General features: G+C 39.9%; 1 protein-coding gene across 2 annotated transcripts in view; it reads right to left on the reverse strand.

The window, feature by feature from the left end:
• Positions 1 to 17,356, reverse strand: part of UTP6 (UTP6 small subunit processome component) — a 29,778-nt gene extending 12,422 nt beyond the window's left edge. Inside the window, exons 1-13 of one of the 2 annotated variants that reach the window (XM_019423853.2) lie at positions 17,085 to 17,356; positions 15,516 to 15,600; positions 11,976 to 12,017; positions 11,439 to 11,531; positions 10,300 to 10,347; positions 9,799 to 9,862; positions 7,422 to 7,540; positions 5,427 to 5,504; positions 4,594 to 4,675; positions 3,528 to 3,609; positions 2,255 to 2,466; positions 1,493 to 1,572; positions 1,061 to 1,138 (exon numbers count right to left, since the gene is read on the reverse strand). In XM_019423853.2, coding sequence (XP_019279398.2) covers positions 1,061 to 1,138; positions 1,493 to 1,572; positions 2,255 to 2,466; positions 3,528 to 3,609; positions 4,594 to 4,675; positions 5,427 to 5,504; positions 7,422 to 7,540; positions 9,799 to 9,862; positions 10,300 to 10,347; positions 11,439 to 11,531; positions 11,976 to 12,017; positions 15,516 to 15,600; positions 17,085 to 17,176 — 1,155 coding nt within the window. In that variant the 5' untranslated portion in view covers positions 17,177 to 17,356. The remainder of the gene's footprint in view (positions 1 to 1,060; positions 1,139 to 1,492; positions 1,573 to 2,254; positions 2,467 to 3,527; positions 3,610 to 4,593; positions 4,676 to 5,426; positions 5,505 to 7,421; positions 7,541 to 9,798; positions 9,863 to 10,299; positions 10,348 to 11,438; positions 11,532 to 11,975; positions 12,018 to 15,515; positions 15,601 to 17,084) is intronic. The other variant, XM_019423854.2, reaches the window with a different exon arrangement.
• Between the last annotated feature and the right edge of the window lie 4,183 nt (positions 17,357 to 21,539).

Genomic DNA, 21,539 nt, shown 5'->3' on the forward strand with positions numbered 1-21,539 from the left:
AGGCGCCCCTAAAAAGTATTTTTTAAGGGTTGCCTGGGTAGCCTAGTCAGTTAAGCATCCGACTCCTGATTTTGGCTCAGGTCATGATCTCAAGGGTTGGTGAGTTCGAGCCCCGCGCATCGGGTTCTGTGCTGACAGTGCAGAGCCTGCTTGGAATTGTCTCCTCCTCTCTCTGCCCCTCCCCCGTTTGCCCTTTGTATCTTTTTCAAAAACAAAAACTCTTAAAAAGTATTTTTTAAATGTTAACGTACGAACATTTTTTTATAAGTTAACAACTTTGTGAGCTGCCAAAAACAAGGATCACTATTTTTTTTTTTTTAATTTTAGAGAGAGAGAGAACACACATACACACAATGCACGCAAGAAAGAGGGAGAGGGAGAGAGAGGCAATCTTAAGCAGGCTGCATGCTCAGCACGGAACCCAAGGCCAGGCTTGATCTCACAACCCTGGGATCATGACCTGAGCCGAAATCAAGAATCGGACACCAACTGACTGAATCACCCAGACGCTCCTCACTAACACTGTTTTAAAATCAAGTAAACAAACTCAGAAAAGTTAAGTGGTTTGCCCAAGTTGTCTAGCTAGTAAGTGACAAAACCCAATGTAGAAATACCTCAGCGCATTATCCTGGTCTCCATACCAATCCTCACCCACCCCAGAAAGTAGGCATGGGTTAACAGGTTTCTTACTAGAATGTCAGCTTCTGAAACACAGGAACACATCTAACCTCTCTTTATTTTTATCGTACCAATGCTTAATCTGGGCTAGGCAGATATTCAGGAAAGGGATGTTCAGGACAAGATGTATGGGTAAACAAAATAAACCCAAGTTGCGACTCCCTGTTCTGGCTATTTTCCACCACGTAACATTCTTTATTGTACAGATTTCATTTCCGGCATATACCAAATACCGAGCGTCAAATGTAATGTCACTCATCTTCCATACCAAACATCCAAATGGGTTTAGTCACATAACACATAACAATATATTAAAACACATGACACCAACATGAGCCAACTGGAATCAAGTACATGTTACTGGCAGTGAATGTGCCCTTACCCACTGCTTGTACTGAAATTCCGGTAGAAGTCTGAGTTCATGTGCCTTCCTGAACGCCATCATGGTTCTTTCCAGCCTCTGAAATCAGAAAAATCTCTCAGTTCGTTACAAACATCCCCACAGGGGTCTGTGGCCTCTGACAGGAACAAGTGCAACCAAGAAAAGGAACTTGAGGTAGTTTCCCTTATGATTAGACCCGCTAAACAGCACACCAAACACAGCCCAGTAACAGGGTGCTTCTTAATCAGGTGGCCGGAAAAAGGATACAGCAGGCTCAGACCTTCAGAATGACAGGTCAACCACAAGGGGAAAGAGCTTAGGTTAAGTTCTTGGAAGCTGTCCCAGGCCCCAAAGGAGCCACGTGTCTGCTCTTTTTACAGAAAACAGTCACTTTCTAGTCAGCCACTATAACCATGTAACGTAGGTCCTCACCTTCTCTCTGAGGAACTGACTGCTTGTCTTCTTGGTGAATCTTTCCAAGCAGAAGGTGATGTAACACTTCCACATGGCCTCTGGAAAAGTCAGATTATGCGGATCACATCACTAGTTCTCTCCATTTAACAGTCATCATACATCTTTCCTTTGAAGGGAAATTCCTCTGAAAAAGGTTTTAAGCTAGTCCGGTGGAAAAAACTAGTTATTCTGATTACAGCTAATCAAACATCTCAAATACTGAGTAATGACTTAGCTATAAAAAGTAAAGGGCAGCCTGTGTGGCTCAGTCGGTTAGGCATTCAACTTCGGCTCAGGTCATGATCTCATGGCTGGTTTCAGTTCAAGCCCCGCGTCGGGCTCTGCGCCGACAGCTCAGAGCCTGGGGCCTGCTTCAGATTCTGTGTCTCCCTCTCTCTGCCCCTTCCTTCCCTGCTCACGCTCTCTCTCTCAAAAATTAAACATTAACACTCCAATATATAAAATTTGGAAGCAAGTCTGTATGAAAAGAGAATTAGAGAATGACAATCTTCTGAATTATCATTTCCTATGTACCATTTCCCCCAAACGGATACCATTACTATTGAAGAAGGTCATCAAAGCTCCATCTTTGACCACCACAGAACAAGTTGGAAAGGCAGGCACACTGTAAACTAGCACAGAGAGAATCCTGAAACTGACGTTGGTAATGGGAACGGAAGCTTCGGCTTCCCATTCGTGAATACTAACTTCGACACCACCCCAAGGTTTGGTGAAGTTCACCTGTAGGGAGAGTCTTCACCGCCTCTTCATACACAGCACAGCACCTCTCCTCCTTCCGGCCCACCTCCACTGCTCTGGCTTGTTTCGTCGCAGGCTGCTCTCCTCCTGGCTGTGACTCTATCTCTAATTCTCGCCGTGCCACATAATCCCAAGTGAGAGGGTCATCTGTGTGTAGAGCCTGAAGGCTGAAAAGCAGTTCACTGGCATCAGCCCTATGACACGAAACTTAACTCAGTATCAAACAGAGACAGTTCCCAATGCTCTAAAAATGCACCCAGGGGCACCTGGGTGCCTTAGTCGGTTGGGCAACCGACTTGGGCTCAGGTCATGATCTCACGGTTCATGAGTTCGAGCCCCATGTCGGGCTCTGTGCTGACAGCTTGGAGCCTGGAGCCTGCTTCGGATTCTGTCTCCCTTTCTCTGTACCTTCCCTGCTTACACACTGTGTCTCTCAAAAGTAAACGTTAAAAAAAAAAAAAAAAAATTTAAGAGTGCACTCGGGACACCCCTTTAACAATTCCATTACCAGGAGACAATTCCCCAGCAAGCCCTCCAGAGATCTTCACGCTCACTGTATAAATTTTGTCAATCAATCAGAGTTGTGGCACATTTATTAGGTTTCAGAATGTTTCAGATTTCATTCACAAGTTAGCTCTCAAAGTTAAATCGACAGGTATGTGTGATGAGACAGTCCTCGAGCCCTGGAGAACCTTATATCCAGGCTCTTGATTTTCTGTAACAGAGGCAAGGGAAAAAAAAAAAAAGCACGACCTAAACCTCTACCAAAGCTCTGAAGGCATCCAAAGGGCAAACAAGCCAAGTTCTGTTTTATCTCCTGTGAAAGTAAGGGGTGCTACCTAAGAGTGATGTACCCACAAGGCAGGCTACAAAAAATTCTCAAACAATATGCTCCAACATTGAAGAATAAAATAACCTACAGCAATCACTGCAAACCTTTATGAGGACCACTCTCATTCTATGGACAAAAGACATGCCAGAACAGCAGAAATATACGTCTTAATATCAGCTGTACGATATGTTTGTCACTGAGTAAAGACAAACTAACTCCCAAGAGAAGCCCAGAAGTGAGTCAAACAAGTTCTCCAGAGATATTTACTTTTCTATGACTTACTATGATACAAAAGCCCTAAAACCTTGCTTTCTTCCAAGGACTTAGCACAGTGTCTTCTTTCCCTCTTTCTAAACACCCAACCTCAAACTTTTACCACAAGATCGGAAATAGACATATTCACCTTTCCACGAACTTACTTACTCATCATAAATTTCTCTTTGCAGATCTTTGGCAAAGTCAAATAGCTGTGCAATTGTAAGCAGTGACACGTGAAATTCTGCACCTAAAATTTTAAAAATTGGGAAGGGGAGTAAGACTGTCAAGTGTCATTTTACTGTAAAGAACCACTTTCTTCTACAAGAAAGTACCACTTTCTTGATGTACTAGAGCTAATTCTTTTTATTATTTGAGAAATAGGACAAAACAGAAAAAAAAAATCACCCATAGCCCCACTACACAAGCAAAGTCATTAGTGGTATTTTAGAGTATTCATAAGTACTTCTTTTCTTCTAAACATCTTAAAAGCATAAAGAAATGTTCTAAATCACCTATTTCTTTCCAACTCTCCATGTGAATTAAATACTCGATAAACTTACTGAAATGTTCAAGTATACCCTAAGGGGCTATCAATGTTTTCTGAAAGAAACAGGACACTATTCCCATAGAATCTTATATACACTCTAACAGAATTTCTAACATAAATTTTCAACATTAGCTAAAGGTCTTCCTCCCTTTTAATTTTTTTAATGCTTATGTTTTAGAGAGAGAGAGAGACAGAGTATGAGTGAGGAAGGGCAGAGAGAGTGGGAGACGCAGAATCTGAGGCGGGCTCCAGGCTCCGAGCTGTCAGCACCGAGCCCGATGAAGAGCTCAAACTCACAAATGCAGAGCTCAAACTCACAAACTACAAGATCATGACCTGACCTGAAGTCAGTCGCTTAACCGGCTGAGCCACCCAGGCGCCCCAGTCTTCCTCATTTTAAATAGAACATTGTGGGGTGACTGGGTAGCTCAGTCAGTTAAGCATCAAACTTCAGCTCAGATCATAATCTTGCAGTTCATGAGTTCAAGCCCCATGTCAGGCTCTGCACTATCTGCACGGATAATGCAGAGCCTGGTTGGGATTCTCTCTCTCTCTCTCTCTCTCTCTCTCTCTCTCTCTCTCTGCCACACCCTGCCCACACATATTTGCATTCTCTCTCTCTCAAAATAAACATAATAAATAGAATGTTGCACTTTCCATCATAAACATTCAAAACATACGTACCTTTAATTATGTTCACAGAATTTTTGTAGATAATCCGTGCCAACTCGCCCTTAAGGATTTCTTCAGGATAATCAAGATTCCCCTAAAGAGTATTATAGTAAACATAACAGATAGTGCCAGTAACTAGAAAAAGCACTAGGATAAAAATTAACAGCCCTAGACTATCTGTGCCATATGACCTCTGGCAAACCACGTCTCTCTCTGGGCCACTTCCCTCACTTGTAAAATGTGCAGCCTGAACAAGACCACTGATCTTCCCAATGTGTTCTCTCAGGCTCCTAGAGCAATAGCAAGATCACATGGCTTAAGGCCTGACTCTACTTAGACCAGAGCAGGTCAGGTTTTACATGGCTTGTTTACCCTTCTGGGTAAACTTTTATTTGAATAAAAAAGTTCACAGCTGGAAACCACAATAACAGATGATAGCAAAGTTCCTTTTTCAGCTCAAACATTCTAAAACTTTTCTTTAAAATTACCGTCACCAAAAAAATTATATAAAAAGCTAGGAACCACACATTTCACAACCTTCCTCGAGCTCCTTCAACCCATTAGTATGTCATTTAATGAAACCATAAAGTATTAGGGAAACCATTTACCCTTCGATCAGTAATAAATTATTTTGAGGACTACTTCAAACAGTCCAAATGTGTATTTTTAAAGCACAGAATTCCATTTTTATTACTAAGCCCGTTTAATTAAATCAACTCTAGATTCATCTCAAAGTTTCAAAACTGGCATTAAATAAAAAATACATTTAAAAAATTGTCTCTTATTCCTAAGAAGGCTCAAAGCACTATTAATTGTTAATGTGTGATGACATGTTCGGATCTTACCACATCCATTTTGGCCTTTTCAAATTCTTCCTTTTCCTTCCTCAGTTTCTCAGTATGCATCAGCTCCATCCTAAAGTACTATACAAGGGAAATTATAAACTGAAAATCTTTGGAAATATATATTTTTTTAATTAGAAATATATAAGATGCCATTTTTTACCCATAAATATCAGATCTGTGAAAGTCTGGGGATAGCGTGATATTTTTTGTTATGAAACTAGATGACACTGACAAGAAGGGAGTTCCTTGTGATGGTAGAACAGCTCTGCATTTTGATTGTGGTGGTGGTTACACAAATCTACACATGTAAAAAAAAAAAAAAAAAAATGACAGAGAACCAACCATATGCACACATTAGACCAATGTCAATTTCCTGATTTTAATATATGTATTATAATTTCATAAAATTAACCATCAGGAGGTGCCTGGGTGGCTCAGTCGGTTGAGGGACTAGCTCTTGATTTCAGCTCAGGTCATGATCTCACAGTTGTGGGATCAAGCCCTGTGCTCTATGCTGACAATGCAGAGTCTGCTTGGGATTCTCTCTCCCCCTCGCTCTCTGCCCCTCCTCCACTTGCATTCTCTCTCAAAATAAATAAATGTGAAAAAAAAGTTTTATAAATTTCTTAAAGTTTATTTATATTTTGAAGGAAAGAGAGACAGCGTGAGCGAGACAGGGGGACACAGAATCCAAAGCAGGCTCCAGGCTCTGAGCTGTCAGCACAGAGCCCAACACAGGGCTCAAACTCCCGAGCGGTGAGATCATGACCTAAGCCAAAGGTGGACTCTTAAACCGACTGAGCCACCCAGGCACCCTCTGATTTACTTTGAAAAAGAATAAGGAATAAACCTATTTCTATTTTTGGAAATACCAGTTTGAGTATTTAGGAAAACTTCAAAAAAACATAAACAATACTTCCATAAAATAACCTTATAACGGCAGGGAGGAGTGATACTTATTGTTTCTCAATCAAAATACTACAGGTAGCAAAGGGATATCGAAAAGAATATGAAAACAAGGGAAGAAATGCTGAGCTGCAATATAAAACATCATTAAAGAACTACAAGACCAAAAATCACTAGTTAGGACAGCTACAGAACCTACAAGCATAAAGACCCAAATCGGGGTGCCTGGGTGGCTCAGTCAGTTAAGCATCTGACTTTGGCTCAGGTCATGATCTAGTGGTTCGTGAGTTCGAGCCCTGCGTTGGGTTCTGTGCTGACAGCTCAGAGCCTGGAGCCTGCTTCAGATTCTGTGTCTCCCTTTCTCTCTACCCCTCTCCTGCTAGTGCTCTGTATCTCTCTCAAAAATAAACATTAAAAAAAAAAAATTAAAAAAAAAAAAGACCCACATCTTTTTCCATCAAATAAGGCTTCATTTTCAATTGAAGACAAGACAGTAGTTTCTCCCTTATCCTAACAAATACCTCAAAAAAGGGCAGCTTCTAAAAATACACCATTTTTAGCACTTGCTTTTTTCTTAATTGAAAGTCTGGCCATCACTGTTCTAGTGCCTCCCTCTAAGGCGTTAAGTCCAGCAAGAGGGGAAGGAGGGATATATCTCAAGAAAAAAGAGACAATAAGAATAAGTGGGGAAAAATGAAGAGAAGCCAAAAGAAGAAGATAGAAAAAGAGAGAGAAAGGAAGGAGAGAAAGAAGATAAGAAGTAGGGAAGGTACATGCAAGGGAAAAAACAACAAAGGTATAAAGATGGCTGAACCCTGGCCCCACAACGAAAATAGGTAGGGTCCAGTTCCCCACCCCTCCCAACCATAATGGACAGTAAGAGTTCTAATCTCTAACAACCTGGAAGATGCACACGGTCAACACCTAATACTGGCCAAGAAATAGCTTCGCCACTCTCCTCTTCCAGCAGCTCCTCTACTTATCCCTAGCCTCCACAAATCCAAGTCTTTTTAACTTAATCAAGAATGTAAGTCTACAGAGGACCAAAACTGAGACATCACTCTTCCACCTTACAGGTACACAACTCACTTCTTGATAAAGTTTTGGGCACTCTGGATGAAAGCGCAGAGCTCGAAGAAATAGTTGTCTTGCACTTTCTGAAGATAAGCGATCTTCCATTTCCCATTTGGCTGCCATAATCCACAAAGCTATATAAATAAAAAACATCAGACTTCATTTCAATAAATCAATCAAGTCAGACTAAAAAAAAAAAAGATCAATGCTCCGATTTTAATACTCAAAGAATTTTTTTTAATCTTCCCAAAAGAGGAAAGGGATGGAGAGAGGGAATTTCAATGGTTATTTGTAAAGTATTGCTGCTTTAACTAAAATTAGAGTATTCTGGGGCACCTGGGTGGCTCAGTGTGTTAAGTATCCGAGTATTGATTTCAGCTCAGGTCATGATCTCACAGTCCATGGGTTCAAGCCCCGTGTCAGGCTCTGAGCTGATAGCACAGAGCCTGCTTGGGATTCTCTCTCTCCCTGTCTCTCTGCCCCTCCCGCATGCTTATGTGTACTCTCTCTCTCAAAATAAACTTTAAATAAAATAAAAATAAATAAATAAAAATTAGAATATTCTGAAGCGAAGAGGTAAATGATAACATCTGTGGGTACGTATGTGCCTCATTCAATCTAAGATCAACATCACTATAAGTCACATATAAACTTTAGAACTATAAAAATACTGGAAGAAATTGTGCATCTTAGAATCAATGAAATAAAAATATTTCACTCTTTTTCTTTATTTAAGTAGCTTATAATTTCTTTTGAATGGCTCAACATTAAAAATAAAATTTTTATCACACCTGTTGGGAATAAAGGCTTTAAAAACAAAAACCTTTGTCTTTCTACACAGGAAATCAATGTCGAGTTAACATTCCAGCTATTTCCCTAGAAACTTAATAAAAGTCAGCTATGTTACCAGACAAGACTGCCTTCGGTAAAAATGACTCATGGTTAGTAACCACGTCTGGACTAGAAGGGTTATTAATGAGAGAGCATGACTGCTTTGGGCTTTCCTGAGCATGTGACTCCTGAAATTGAGCACAGTCCTTTCTAGGATCCCTGGAAGCTGTGCCCATCCACAGGACTTCTAAATCAGAGCTGTTCCTCCACCCATTCACATGGTCTCATTCCCTCACACCTGAACTGTCATCTTGGGGACCAAAGACTGGCCTCCAAATTGCTAAGAGTACTCTACTAAAGACTCTCACCTAATGCTGTATCCTCTGGTGAATTAACTGGTGCCAAATGTGGCCTATCTTAGCCTGTGTAGCGTGAACCTGGTTGAGCCTAATACTTGAGAATAGGCACTGGAGTACCTCCCCTATAAGATTATGTGCTATTTCACACAGTATTCACAAGAGACGTCTTTCTCTTACAAAACATGAGTACCTAATATGTGCCAGGCACTCTTGCAAAATCTGAGTTAACATTTTCCCCTTTAAGTTTTTAAGTTTTCCCCTCTAAGTGCCCCTTAAATGTGAATACATCCAAATAGAATGCCTCTCAAAGGACCAAAGAGTTTCTTTCATCATCATCTAAAAAGAAACTTAGTGGGGTGCCAGGCTGGCTCAGTCAGTAGAGCAGGTGACTCTTGATCTCTGGGTCATGAGTTCAAGTCTCATGTTGCATACAGAACTTTTTTTTAAACTTTTAATGTTTACTTATTATTTTTTTTAACGTTTATTTATTTTTGAGACAGAGAGAGACAGAGCATGAACAGGGGAGGGGCAGAGAGAGAGGGAGACACAGAACCGAAACAGGCTCCAGGCTCTGAGCTGCCAGCACAGAGCCCGACGCGGGGCTTGAACTCACGGACCGCGAGATCATGACCTGAGCCGAAGTCAGACACTTAACCGACCAAGCCACCCAGGCGCCCCTAATGTTTATTTTTGAGAGAAAGTGGGAGAGGGGCAGAGAGAGGGAGACAGAGGATCCCAAAAAGGCTACACACTTGACAGCAGAGATCGATATGGGGCTTAAACTCACAAACCATGAGATCATGACCTGGGTCAAGGTCGGAGGTTTAACGTACTGAGCCAACCAGACGCCCTACACAGAGCATATTTTTAAAAATAACAATAAAATAAAGTAAAACATACTTTAAAAATAAATGAATAAAATACTTTTTAACATAAATAAATAAATAGTAAGTAAATACATAAGTAAATAAAAAAGAAATTTAGTCCTTCTTGCCCACAGGTACAATACTCAACACAATAAATGATACACAATATACAGGGATGAACTAAGAGGCAGCTATTCAGAAACCAGAACTGCTGAGGCCTAGTACCTATGCTCAAGTTCTCAAACTAATTTCTTTTAGGTTTATGAAGCAAAATAAATGCCAAAATAGCTTGAGTCTACACAAAAGGTAGAAGAACTGACAAGGATCTCACCATACCTGGCTTGTTTGAATGAATGGCCAACATGGCAGAAAATACCTTGCTAAGTTGAGCTTTGGTGGCCTGTAAGAGAGAAAAAGCAATTCTACTTCCTATACGCTGAACTCATTATTAGTCATCTCTAAGTGATCTGTACTGTTTCCTTACCAACTTAAAATCCAATGGGGCAAGATATGCTCTTGTAGGGACATAGAAACAAATACAGACACACTCATAGTTTTTTCTACCTAAACCACTACATGCAAACATTCTAAGTAAACAAATCTAACTTTACTAAATAAATACACACAACAAAGATCATCTTCTGACTTAGAAACCATTTATATAGTCTTCAGATATGCAAATGTTGTTACACTGAAGTTCAGCCTTCTTGGAGTCTTTTCCGATTTACTAACCCCACAACTTTGGAGCAAACATGGAGTTCAGTACTCAAGCACGGAGCTTAAAAGGCAGACTTATTAAAAGAACAAGGAAGCAAGACACAACTGCGCAATACTCACCCATTTCTTACAAAAGACTATATAGGATAGCCAAAGTTGAACATCATCCTGCAAGAAAAGCAATGTAGTAAGCTGCTCGAATTTGAACTTAATACATAATACACTTTTGCACTAATTAACTTTTTTTAGAAAGAGAGGGAGATTTCAGGAAAGCCAATGTGTTACACATTGCTCAGCCTATTAGGCTGTTACTCACTGAGGTCTTAGATCTCTTAAATGTGTTAACTCCATCTGGCCACCCGTTCTCACCTACCATGCTCCAAGACAAAATTTGTTGTCTATCCAATTTGCTCAATGCAGTTTTGTTTTCATTTCTTTAATGTGTATTTATATTTAATGGTGGGGGGAAAGGGGGAGGGACGGCGGCGGAGGGGGCCAGGAGACAGAGGATCCAAAGCAGGCTCCATGCTGATAGCAGAGAGCCTGATGTGAGGCTCGAACTCACGAACTGCAAGATCATGACCTGAGCTGAAGTCAAACATTTAACCAACTGAGCCACCTAGGCGCCCTTTGTTTTCTTTTTAAAAATATTTTATTTTTGAGAGAGAAGAACAGGGGAAGGGCGGAGAGAGAGAAAGAGAGAATGTGAATTCAAAGCAGGCTCCATGCTATCAGCACACAGCCTGACATGGGGCTCGAACTCACAAACCGCAAGATTATAACCTGAATTATGCTTAACAGACAGAGCCATCTAGGCGCCCCTTGCTCAATGCAGTTCTTAAATGGTCTCAATCAGGGGTAGCAACCCCAAATTTGTCATTCCCAGGATCTAAAGTACTCCCAGTCCCAGAGCCCAACTTGAAGAACATCAAGTTAGTAAGGTGCTGCCCCTACTCTAACCATTTATTTTCCACCTCCAAGTCTTCAGTGTTCTTCACTTAGAGATTTATCCATACATCCCAAATTTCTAATCCTTAACCATGTATCAAATCCACCTTTTTCAGTACCATCCTCAAAGAAGAACTATAAGGTAATGAGATCAATTTTCTTCACGGTTTGATAAGTGGTTTCAAATAATACCATTATTAGGTTAAATATTGAGACACCCAAGAATAAACAATACATTTGAATACTGAAACATAATACATATAATACGTATCTTCACATCTCTTACAATTAAAGATGCTCTGATCACTTACTTTCCATTTTGCTGAAGCACGCCGGAAGACACCTTGTACCCGGTGTACAATAGAATTCTCAATCTCATCCTTCTTAAATGAATACCCGATGCGCTTAAAGGTGACATTAAAAAAAAAAAAAAGCCTCAATTTAATCACATTTATCCATAACAACATTCCTACTTGATCTTAAACTGTACTGATAGGGGTGCCTAGATGGCTCAGTCAGTTGGGCGTCTGACTCTCGATTTCCGCTCAGGTCATCATCTAACGGTTGGTTGAAATCAAGCCTCGCATCAGGCTCTGTGCTGACAGTGCGGAGCCTCATTAGATTCTCTTTCCCTCTCTCTCTGCCCTTTCCCACTTGCGTGCACTCTCTCTAGATAAATAAGTATTTTTAAAAAGGTGCTGATAAAGAAAACAAATGATTACAAACATCCATTATGAACACAGCACCACACAATTTATCAGTGCCAACTGCTTCCCAAACCCAAGTTCTAGCTATAGAGCCACACTACCTAATCTAAATTTTTTCCAATTTCCAGAATATCTACTTACAGTTCTTCTTCTCTGAATCAACTCCAAAAGATTAATTTCATACTATGGAAGAAAAACATATAAGAGAAAAAAAAAAATTTATAACCTTTTAAATTATAACCTTTTAATTTATAAACCTTAATTTATAACAGGAACTGCATTTAGTTAAAATCATAAAGTAAATAAAAATCAAGAATATAAAACAAGATTGGGGCAGCTTGCTGGCTCAGCCGGTAAAGCATGCAACTCTTGATCTTTGGGTCATGACTTCAAGCCCCACGCTGGGCATAGAGCTTACTTTAAAAAAATTTTTTTTTAAAAAAGACTATAAAAGAAGATAATATGCTATCAAGCATAATTTGTAGTAAATGTCTGTTAAAAGTCAGTGATAATTCACCTTACATCTACAAAACTCATAAATCCATATGTTAGCAAGCATATAAACATCTTAGATGCTTTCAAAGAAAGTATGTTTCTAAAATCATAATATTTCTAAGATTTGGGGCTCCTGGCTGGTTTAGCCGGAAGAGCACACAACTCTTGATCTCAGGGTCATGAGTTCAAGCCCCACGTTGGGAATAGACATTATTTAAATAAATAAACAAACTTTAAAAAAAAGAAAAGAAAAACTTAAAAAAAAAGACATAAGGTTCATAATATCAGACTTTCTAGTCTACAACAGCATGTTCCAACTTTGAGTAAATTAACCATGCAAAAATGTTACCTTAACATAAGCAAATGAAAGACACAGTTGTGCCTAATTGGTTCTCCCTACCCTACCCTCTGAAGGACCACTTAAAACTTCTTAAGGTTCTCTAAAAACCACTACTATTCAATTCCTCTCTAAGCCTCAGTTTGAAGACTGTTAGAGACACAAAACTTAAGGCTTCACAAGATTCTATGCTTCATTTTACAAGTGCTTTATGAAATATTCAAGCACACAGAACACCCAAGCAGCTATTACACAGCTACATCAAAGCCTACATTTTATTAAACTTGCTTCAAAGTCTTTACAAATAAAACATTTCAAGTAAAGGTGAAGTTCCCTATGTATCATGTCTAATTCCACTCTTTTCCCTCCCCAGAAAAAATGACTATCTTGACTATTTATCATTCTTAAGCAAAACTTTGGACTTTATTATAATGCTTTCTTGAATGCTTTTTTTGTGTGTGTGTGTGTGTGTGTTTTTAATACTTATTTATTTTTGAGAGAGAGAGAGAGAGAATGAGAGCATGAGCAGGTGCCTGGGTGGCTCAGTCAGTTAAGTGTTCGACTTTGGCTCAGGTCATGATCTCGTGGTTTGTGAGTTCAAGCCCCACATCGGGCTCTGTGCTGACAGCTCAGAGCCTGGAGCCTGCTTCCGATTCTGTGTCTCCTTCTCTCTCTGCCCCTCCCCTGCTCATGCTCTGTCTCAGTCTCTCAAAAAATAAATAAACGTTAAAAAAAAATTAATAAGGCTAACATTCTTTTCATAAGTTGATCAGTGAATGGTGTTTCCCCTTTGTGAATTGCATGTTCATATTTTTGTTGTTTTTATCCTTCATAGTTGTCATTTTCTTCTGAATCTGTAGTTCTTTAGATATTCTAGATTCAAAATATATGTGCTGCGGGGCACCTGGGTGGCTCAGTCGGTTAAGCGTCCAACTCTTGATTTCAGCTCAGGTCATGATCTCTTGGTTTGTGAGATTGAGCCTCGCATTGGGCTCTGCACTATCAGTGCAGATTCCCTCTCCCCCCTCCCTCTCTGGATTCTCTCTCCCCCCTCCCTCTCTGCCCCTACCCTACTTGCTCTCACTCTCTCTCAAAATAAACTTAAAAAAAAAAAAGTGTCTATATATGTGTGTGCGTGTGTGTGTGTATACACATATATTTATGTACCAAAATTATTTTCTCCATTTTGTGGCTTGTCTTTTTACATTGTGGCACCTTTTTTGCACAGAAATGTTTATTTTAAACATGGCCAATCAATCTTCTTGTCATTGTGCTTTCATAGTCTCATTTAAGAAAACCTCTCCTACTCAAAGTCATTCTTTCATATTTCTTGTAGAGATACAAAGTTTTCCCCAAATTTACCTTTTCCATTCAGAAGGATTTTCATTTTGCTTATTATATGAGAGGGGTCTAATTTTATTTCCTCAATGCGGACAACCAGAACCTCACTGATTTAAAATGCCACTTATGTCTTATAGCAAGTTTATATGGTTGTGACAGTTGTGTGCACAGGGCGGGGATGTGAGTGAAAGTATGTACGTGTGGGAGTGTGTGTGTGTGTGTTTAATTTACTTATTTCAGTTATGGCCTCTAAAATTAATCAACCTAATCCACAGGTACCTCTTCAAATATTTGAAGAGTGGAATTATCTGCCACTTCTCAGGTCTCCTTAAGGTTAAATGTGTCTATTATTTATTCTTTCAATGATTCCTCCTAGAACAAGGTTTCCATCCTGGCTGCCTTTTAACTAACCTTTCAAAGTCCTTCTTAAAATGCAGTCTCAAGCCTAATACAATGCTCCAGACACTGTCTGTTAAGTGCAAAACACCTTTTTTCAAACTAACATCTTCTGAATGGCTACTGTTTGCAGTGTTCTTTGCTCAGCTAACTTACTCATCACTCTACTTTTGTTAATATGGTCCATTATCGGGGCGCCTGGGTGGCTCAGTCGGTTGAGCGGCCAACTTCGGCTTAGGTCATGATCTCACGGTCCGTGGGTTCGAGCCCCACGTCGGCCCTGTGCTGACAGCTCAGAGCCTGGAGCCTGTTTCAGATTCTGTGTCTCCCTCTCTCTGCCCCTCCCCCATTCATGCTCTGTCTCTCTCTGTCTCAAAAATAAATAAACGTTAAAAAAAAAATTTTTTTTAAATATATATATATATGGTCCATTATTTTTTTTCTTTTGTCCTCTTCCAAGTTTATTCCTGAAGTATAGTTGACACACAGCAATCCACCATGAGCTCCCAAACCTCTTCCAAGTACAAGATTCGTAGCCAGGTCTCATTTGTTCACCTGTTGTTGTTTTTCCAATCTAAACTCAGAAAACCTCCAGTCTTATAATATTACGTCTTACCACTGGGTCCAGATCTTGTTATCTAACATATTAGCTATTCTCCTCCACCTGAAAATTGGTCTAGCATGTAAACTTTAGATTCACTCAAATCTCCCATTCACTTATAGTACTGAAGAATTTGCAGTATCCCTCTAAGGTAGCAGACTTACAGACACATAAATATCAACTTTCCAACCATCTACCATCACCAAACTCACTCTCCTTTATTTCTCCCCACAAGAAATAGTATGTCAATTCTCTTCCTTAAATCCTAATACACAGTATCTTTGGCAGTATCTGGTCTACTAACTCCATAGAAGGAAAAAAGAAAATTTCAGTTTGCCAACGACTAAAGCCTTAGTGGGACAACGTTATTCCCAGGCCACTTCTATTCCTGTTCAAAAATTACCCGTTTAATCATCAATTCTAGAATTTTGCAAAAAACACTGATTCTAGAATTCTAGAATTGATTTAAAATTTGTGAGGGGATTAAAACGTAGTGAACTTATCCGCTTACTTGAACATAATTGATGAAGTCTTCCTTAAAAAGAGCTCTTCGCTGTATTTTGTATTCCAGATCTGAAGCCTTCTTAATGATAGCCCTGAAGAGAAAGTCATTTAAGATATAACAGTTGAAAAAAGCATAAGTTAAATAATTTTGGAGTTTTAAGTTTATTTTAATATATTTAAAACATAATATATATATTAAAACATTTCCAAAACCTGAAATTCCCAAATTATCCTTCATAAGCAAGTTTTCTCTTACCTGATTACTTCTGTGTGCTTAGGGTGTGTGCATCAGGATTTTTTTTTAAATGTTTATTTATGAGAGAGAGAGAGAGAGAGAGAGAGAGTGTGAGCAGGGGAGGAGCAGAGAGGGAGACACAGAATCCGAAGCAGGCTCCTGACTCTGAGCCGTCAGCACAGTCTGACAGGGGACTTGAACTCACAAACCGTGAGATCATGACCTGAGCTGAAGTCGGATGCTCAACCAAGCCACCCAGGCGCCCAGTATTTTAAAATTTTCATGAAAATCATCTTAGTCAGCTGCCAGGACCATTGACATTCCCACCAGCAAAGCAAATAATGTTAAGTACTTTACATTATTTGTATGTGATATTAGTAAAGATTTCTTTCCCTCCAAATTCTGGTCACTTGGGTTTTAATAATAACCAAGTATCTTTTTTAAATTCCTTACTTCTGAGTTTTCCAACACTCAAACTAGAAAAAAAAAAAAAAACACCTAGATTGTCTCTACTGTCTCTATCTAGAAAGGTTTATTAACAGTACAAAGGACTCATGGGAAAGGATTGACTGTATTTAGCTAAAGAGAAAACACAACATGTGTATATTAAGAGAATTTAATGCAAGATGTACGAGGTCAATTACTGTCTCTAGTTAATGGTAATAGTAACATTTACTGAACACGCACTGAGAGGCCACACTGCTGGAACACCTGGGTGGCTCAGTCAGTTAAGCAATGGACTCTTGATTTTGGCCCAGGTCATAATCTCACGGTTCTTGGGTTAGAGTCTGGCATCAGAACCTCTTGGGATCCTCTTCCACTCTCTCTCTCTGCCCTTCCCCCTACTCTCTCAAAAATAAACATTAAAGAAAAATTTTTTGAGTCCACACTATGCTGCATTTCACTAACAATGGTTTACTTTAAGGCCCCCATAGTCACATTACTACATTCCCAGCCATTGTAAAATGCAGCAACAGTCACAGAAAACCACTAAAAAATATTAGGCTTAATTGTAACAAATTACTGAATGCCAACCTCGTGCCGGACGTTGTTGGCTAAACCCTGGGGTAGAATACAAAATTGAATTAAATGGTCCCCATCTTCAAGTCTTACTAGAAAGATTTATCTCTTGGCATCCACTGAAGTTTGCATCTCTAGAGCAGTACAAACAGACCACCGTGCAACGAATGAGAAATTCTGGGAGTCAACAAAATCTGAAAATGGGCTTCTGCCATGTTACAAAAAATAAACACAACTAGGTGCTCCGGCATCCCTGCCCCCCCAGGCTCCCCCCTCCCTTCAGCCCGCCCCAGCTCTTCCACTTCCTCAGCTCTTTCTCACTTAATCTCCGCATGACTGAACAATCCAATACGCTCCAGCTGTTCCAATTCGGGGAGTCGATCTTCTATGCGTTCCTGAATTATCTCCGCCATGAGGTCACAACTCTACAGCCCACCGGCGAGCCTCTCGACCGCCAACACGCGCACGAACCGGCCACCATCTATTCCGGAGACCTAGCCCTAGCGTTCGCACGTGCTGACGTAACGTGCGCCCTAGGTCCCGCCTTTTCCGCTTCCGCCGCCTCCGCCGTCGGAGACCGCCCTCCGGCCCTTGAGGCGGCTGTCACCTCTCCGAGACCGACTGTGGGGCTTCCGCGGAGCACCCCTCCGGCTCGGGAGGATTCACGTGAACTGGAGTGGAGGGGCGGGGCCAGAGTGGGGGCGGGGCTAGACGCGCCCTGGGCTAAACGTGGGCGGGGGTTCGAGAGAGCGCCTCCCAGTGTCTAGAGGGGTTACCTGAAAGGAGTGCGACTCGTTTCTGCAGAATACTGTCTCCTTTTATTCTATTGCGGTCCCATGTCTTCGCTTTCCAATAGTAAACGTTTCAAAAAGTCAGTAATGAAAAGCGTAGGGAAACTGACCAGATATCCATAACACTATAGCTTTGCTTTCGGCTAGGTTAGTAAACCAGTGTGATAACACCGGTTTTTCACCTGCCAATTAGAATCTCTAATTGGCTGATTAATTTTAAAATAGGAAGACCTTTTCATTATTTAAACAATTATTCTGCCTTTATAGACAAGATCTTTTCAAAAACACATGGCCCTGGGTGGGTATCAGAAAGTACATATATTTTTTAGAAAAGGGGAGCTTGGTATTGAAAAGTTTGGGAGTTACGAAACTAAATCAGTAAGGTATGGACCCTCCTTAAACCATTGCCCAAGGAAGTTAGTTAGCATTTCTAAGGGAACCATCAGACAACCCAGCTTGGAAGCGACATTGTTGGTATAATTGCTAAACCTAAAATAATAACTACCTGAATCAGTTCTTTTTAAGTTCTGGAAGATGGTTAAAAAACCAAAGCAGGAGTTCTTGCTAGACCTGTTTATTTCAACATTTGCATCAGCACCTTGTGATTTATGAAAGGGAATAAGCTTAACAGGTAACCATGTTCCGCCTTTGTGCCTTTCCTGGTTTTTTTTTTTTCCTTTCACACTTTACCCCACTGGTCTCAGAAGTGAGGCAAAGGTTGGCTTCAGCTTCATTTCTTGATCCCTCAGCTTTAAGACACGAGAGAGGGGAAGAAACTCAGGGATGTAAAATAAAGATGAAATTTCCTTGTAACAGAAAAATCCCCAGTCTGTGTTAGGAGTAAGAGTAGGAATGTCACTAGATAGTAAACTCCAAATGGGTAGGGAATATTTGCTTTGTTCACTAAGACATCTGGGAGCTTACAACAGTGCCTAGAAAATAATAAGTGCTCAATTAAAAAATGCCTGAGAAAAATAACAAAAGGCATTTGCTAAATTTATTTAGGACCAAGGGGCTCAGCCAGCTGAGAGATTTTAATCTTTCATTTCAAGGCTAATTTGATAGATACCTATGATTTTCAAATCAACTATACTCTCCTCCCTTATTTTCAAATTTAGCATCTATGTTTATGTTGTTCTAAGAATTATTATAATAATATTGGCAAAGCCTTCTTTTATTTCCTCTACATCTCAATATAATAGCTATCTCTTATCTACTGCTTCTATGTACCCAATCACTATGTGTGCTAAGTTCCTTATGTATTTTTTTTTTATTTTTTTAAAAAAAATTTTTTTTTCAACGTTTATTTATTTTTGGGACAGAGAGAGACAGAGCATGAACGGGGGAGGGACAGAGAGAGAGGGAGACACAGAATCGGAAACAGGCTCCAGGCTCTGAGCCATCAGCCCAGAGCCTGACGCGGGGCTCGAACTCACGGACCGTGAGATCGTGACCTGGCTGAAGTCGGACGCTTAACCGACTGCGCCACCCAGGCACCCCTGTTCCTTATGTATTAACTCACTCTGATCACAAATTTTTTTTTAAATTTTTTTTTTAAAGTTTTATTTATTTTTGAGACAGAGAGAGACAGAGCATGAACGGGGGAGGGGCAGAGAGAAAGGGAGACACAGAATCGGAAGCAGGCTCCAGGCTCTGAGCCATCAGCCCAGAGCCTGACGCGGGGCTCGAACTCACGGACCGCGAGATCGTGACCTGAGCTGAAGTCGGACGCTTAACCGACTGAGCCACCCAGGCGCCCCTGATCACAAATATTTTAAAATATCAACTCAAAGAGCTCTTGAAAAGGTAAAAAAAAACAAACAAACAAAAAAACACACCTGCTAGAGGAAGCCCAGTACAGGCAGAAGAAATTGTGTTTGAATAATGCCCATTGAGTCTCAGAATCCTTAGCTGAGCACACCTTCTAGTTAAGAAACCCTATGGCCAGAGAAAAAGTGCTCTTGAGTCTGGAGCTCTAAGGTGCACCTTGGAAAGCTTGACATTTCTTTTATTCTTTCATTTGATCTTTAAAACTCACCATGGATGTCAGATTGATTAACAGGCACTAACTGGGAGGGGGCACAGGAGAGCCCTCTGAATGTTGGAAGTGTTCTATACCTGGCTAATCTGGGTTGTCATTATACATATGCATGGATATGTGCATATGTAGAAATCTATCCATTGAGATACATATTTAAGATTTGTACACTTTATGAAAGTTATACTTTAAAAGAAAACATTAATCAGCAGACCCTCTCTGAGGATATCATTCTCTTCAAAAGCTTCAATTATCATTTGTATATATGTGGCAGGGTCAAAATATTGAAACACAAATGATCAAAGCCCTCTCCCTCTGCAAAAGAGTCCATACAAATTTTACATTCTAGCCCACAATGTATTATTATTCATTTTATTTTTTAATTTTTTTGTTCACAATTTCTTTTTTTTAAGATTTTATCTTTTTAAGTAATCTCCACACCCAATGTGGGGGTCGAACTCACAACCCTGAGATCAAGAGCCACATGCTCTACTGACTGAGCCAGCCAGGCGCCCTTAATATTTGTTTTAATATAAACTTTTGTGATTTTTTTCCAGATTGTCATGTAAGATTAATTTCAGAAAGGTGTATGCTACTCACCTCATGCTGGAGAAACATTTGACCTCATTACAGTGCTTATGAGCCAGTTTGGAAAATAGAGAAGAGGCTGTCTCACTTAGGGTCCCAAGACAATGTCTTAAGGACTCTGACAAATGAACAGTAGCCAGAGTTTGCAGATCAAGTTAAAACATCTACTCTTGTCCCCAAAGTACTTACATGTAAACTTCAAAATAAACTTGAACTTTTCCTTAGAATTATCCATTCCTTAGAATATTCACGAAGATTAAGTTCATGGACAGCTCAGTGATTAAAAACAAGAAAGGAACGCTCTCTTTTTTTTCCCCATTATTATTATGATGATGATCATTATTATTAGGTAAAGAGAGGTACCTAATGTCAGTGATAATGAGAGGTGTGACACCTGGAATCCCATCCCCCTACTTTGTTCGAAGTCCCCTGCCTGCTTCTCCCGCACAGAGCTCTGGGTAGACTTCAAAGTCAAGCAGAAGTGATAGACACAGACTGGTCTTTGATGCCTAAGAACATCGGAGCCCTCAATTTCATGTGAATGCAAAGCATCTGTACTTTTCAAACCTTTCATGTTATCTCACGTTGCTAACAACAAAAGCTGAAAAGTTTGAGGTGACACACATTACACACATTAAAATATTTGGAACCAGGAACTTTTCATTTCTTTTTCTATTATATATAGCTTCTTTTACTTTGCAAACCACACTGGATAGTAAATTACTTCTGGCACACAGCCTTGTCAGCTTGCCAAGTTTCAACTGGAGCAAGTTTTTACAGCCGGGCTAATAAGCCCTGAAAATTAGGAGGTAAGTATAATGGAAATAATGACATAGTCTTTAACTGCAGGAGCATAGAATGACAACGTGAGATTCTAATAGAGTCTACTTTGAAAAGTTTTTTTTTTTTTTTTATTCTAATGAAATCTTTTTTTTTTAATTTTAGGTTATTCTAGTTCAAAACACATGTAAATGGAAAGAGTTTCTTTTAATTGGTGAACAGCATTTTTGTGGGTTTTTTCTTGTGGCTTAGTTATTGCTTTTTGCAAACTTGAAAAAAAAAGAATAACAAAAAGAAAACCAAGAATATGGTAGTTTGGGGATAGCAACGTACTATTAAAACAAACTGACATCTTGGAAAAACATGTTCTGAAATGATTGGCTTCCAGGATGGGGCTTGGCGATTGTGTATGAGTACATTTCATCAAAGCCATAGCTGATTAGGTACGTCAACTTTTTTTTCAGTTTGCCCCCACTCCAGATAGAAACCCACTCCCTGCTGAAGTAACTCCCAGGTCTTTATCGAACAAAGCTTCAAAAAATTGAGAGTGAATATCACACTTAATTTTTTATCACTGAA

The sequence above is a fragment of the Panthera pardus genome, unplaced genomic scaffold (assembly GCF_024362965.1).
Source record: "Panthera pardus isolate Hobbes unplaced genomic scaffold, ASM2436296v1 HiC_scaffold_3, whole genome shotgun sequence".
Classification (NCBI taxonomy): domain Eukaryota; kingdom Metazoa; phylum Chordata; class Mammalia; order Carnivora; family Felidae; genus Panthera; species Panthera pardus.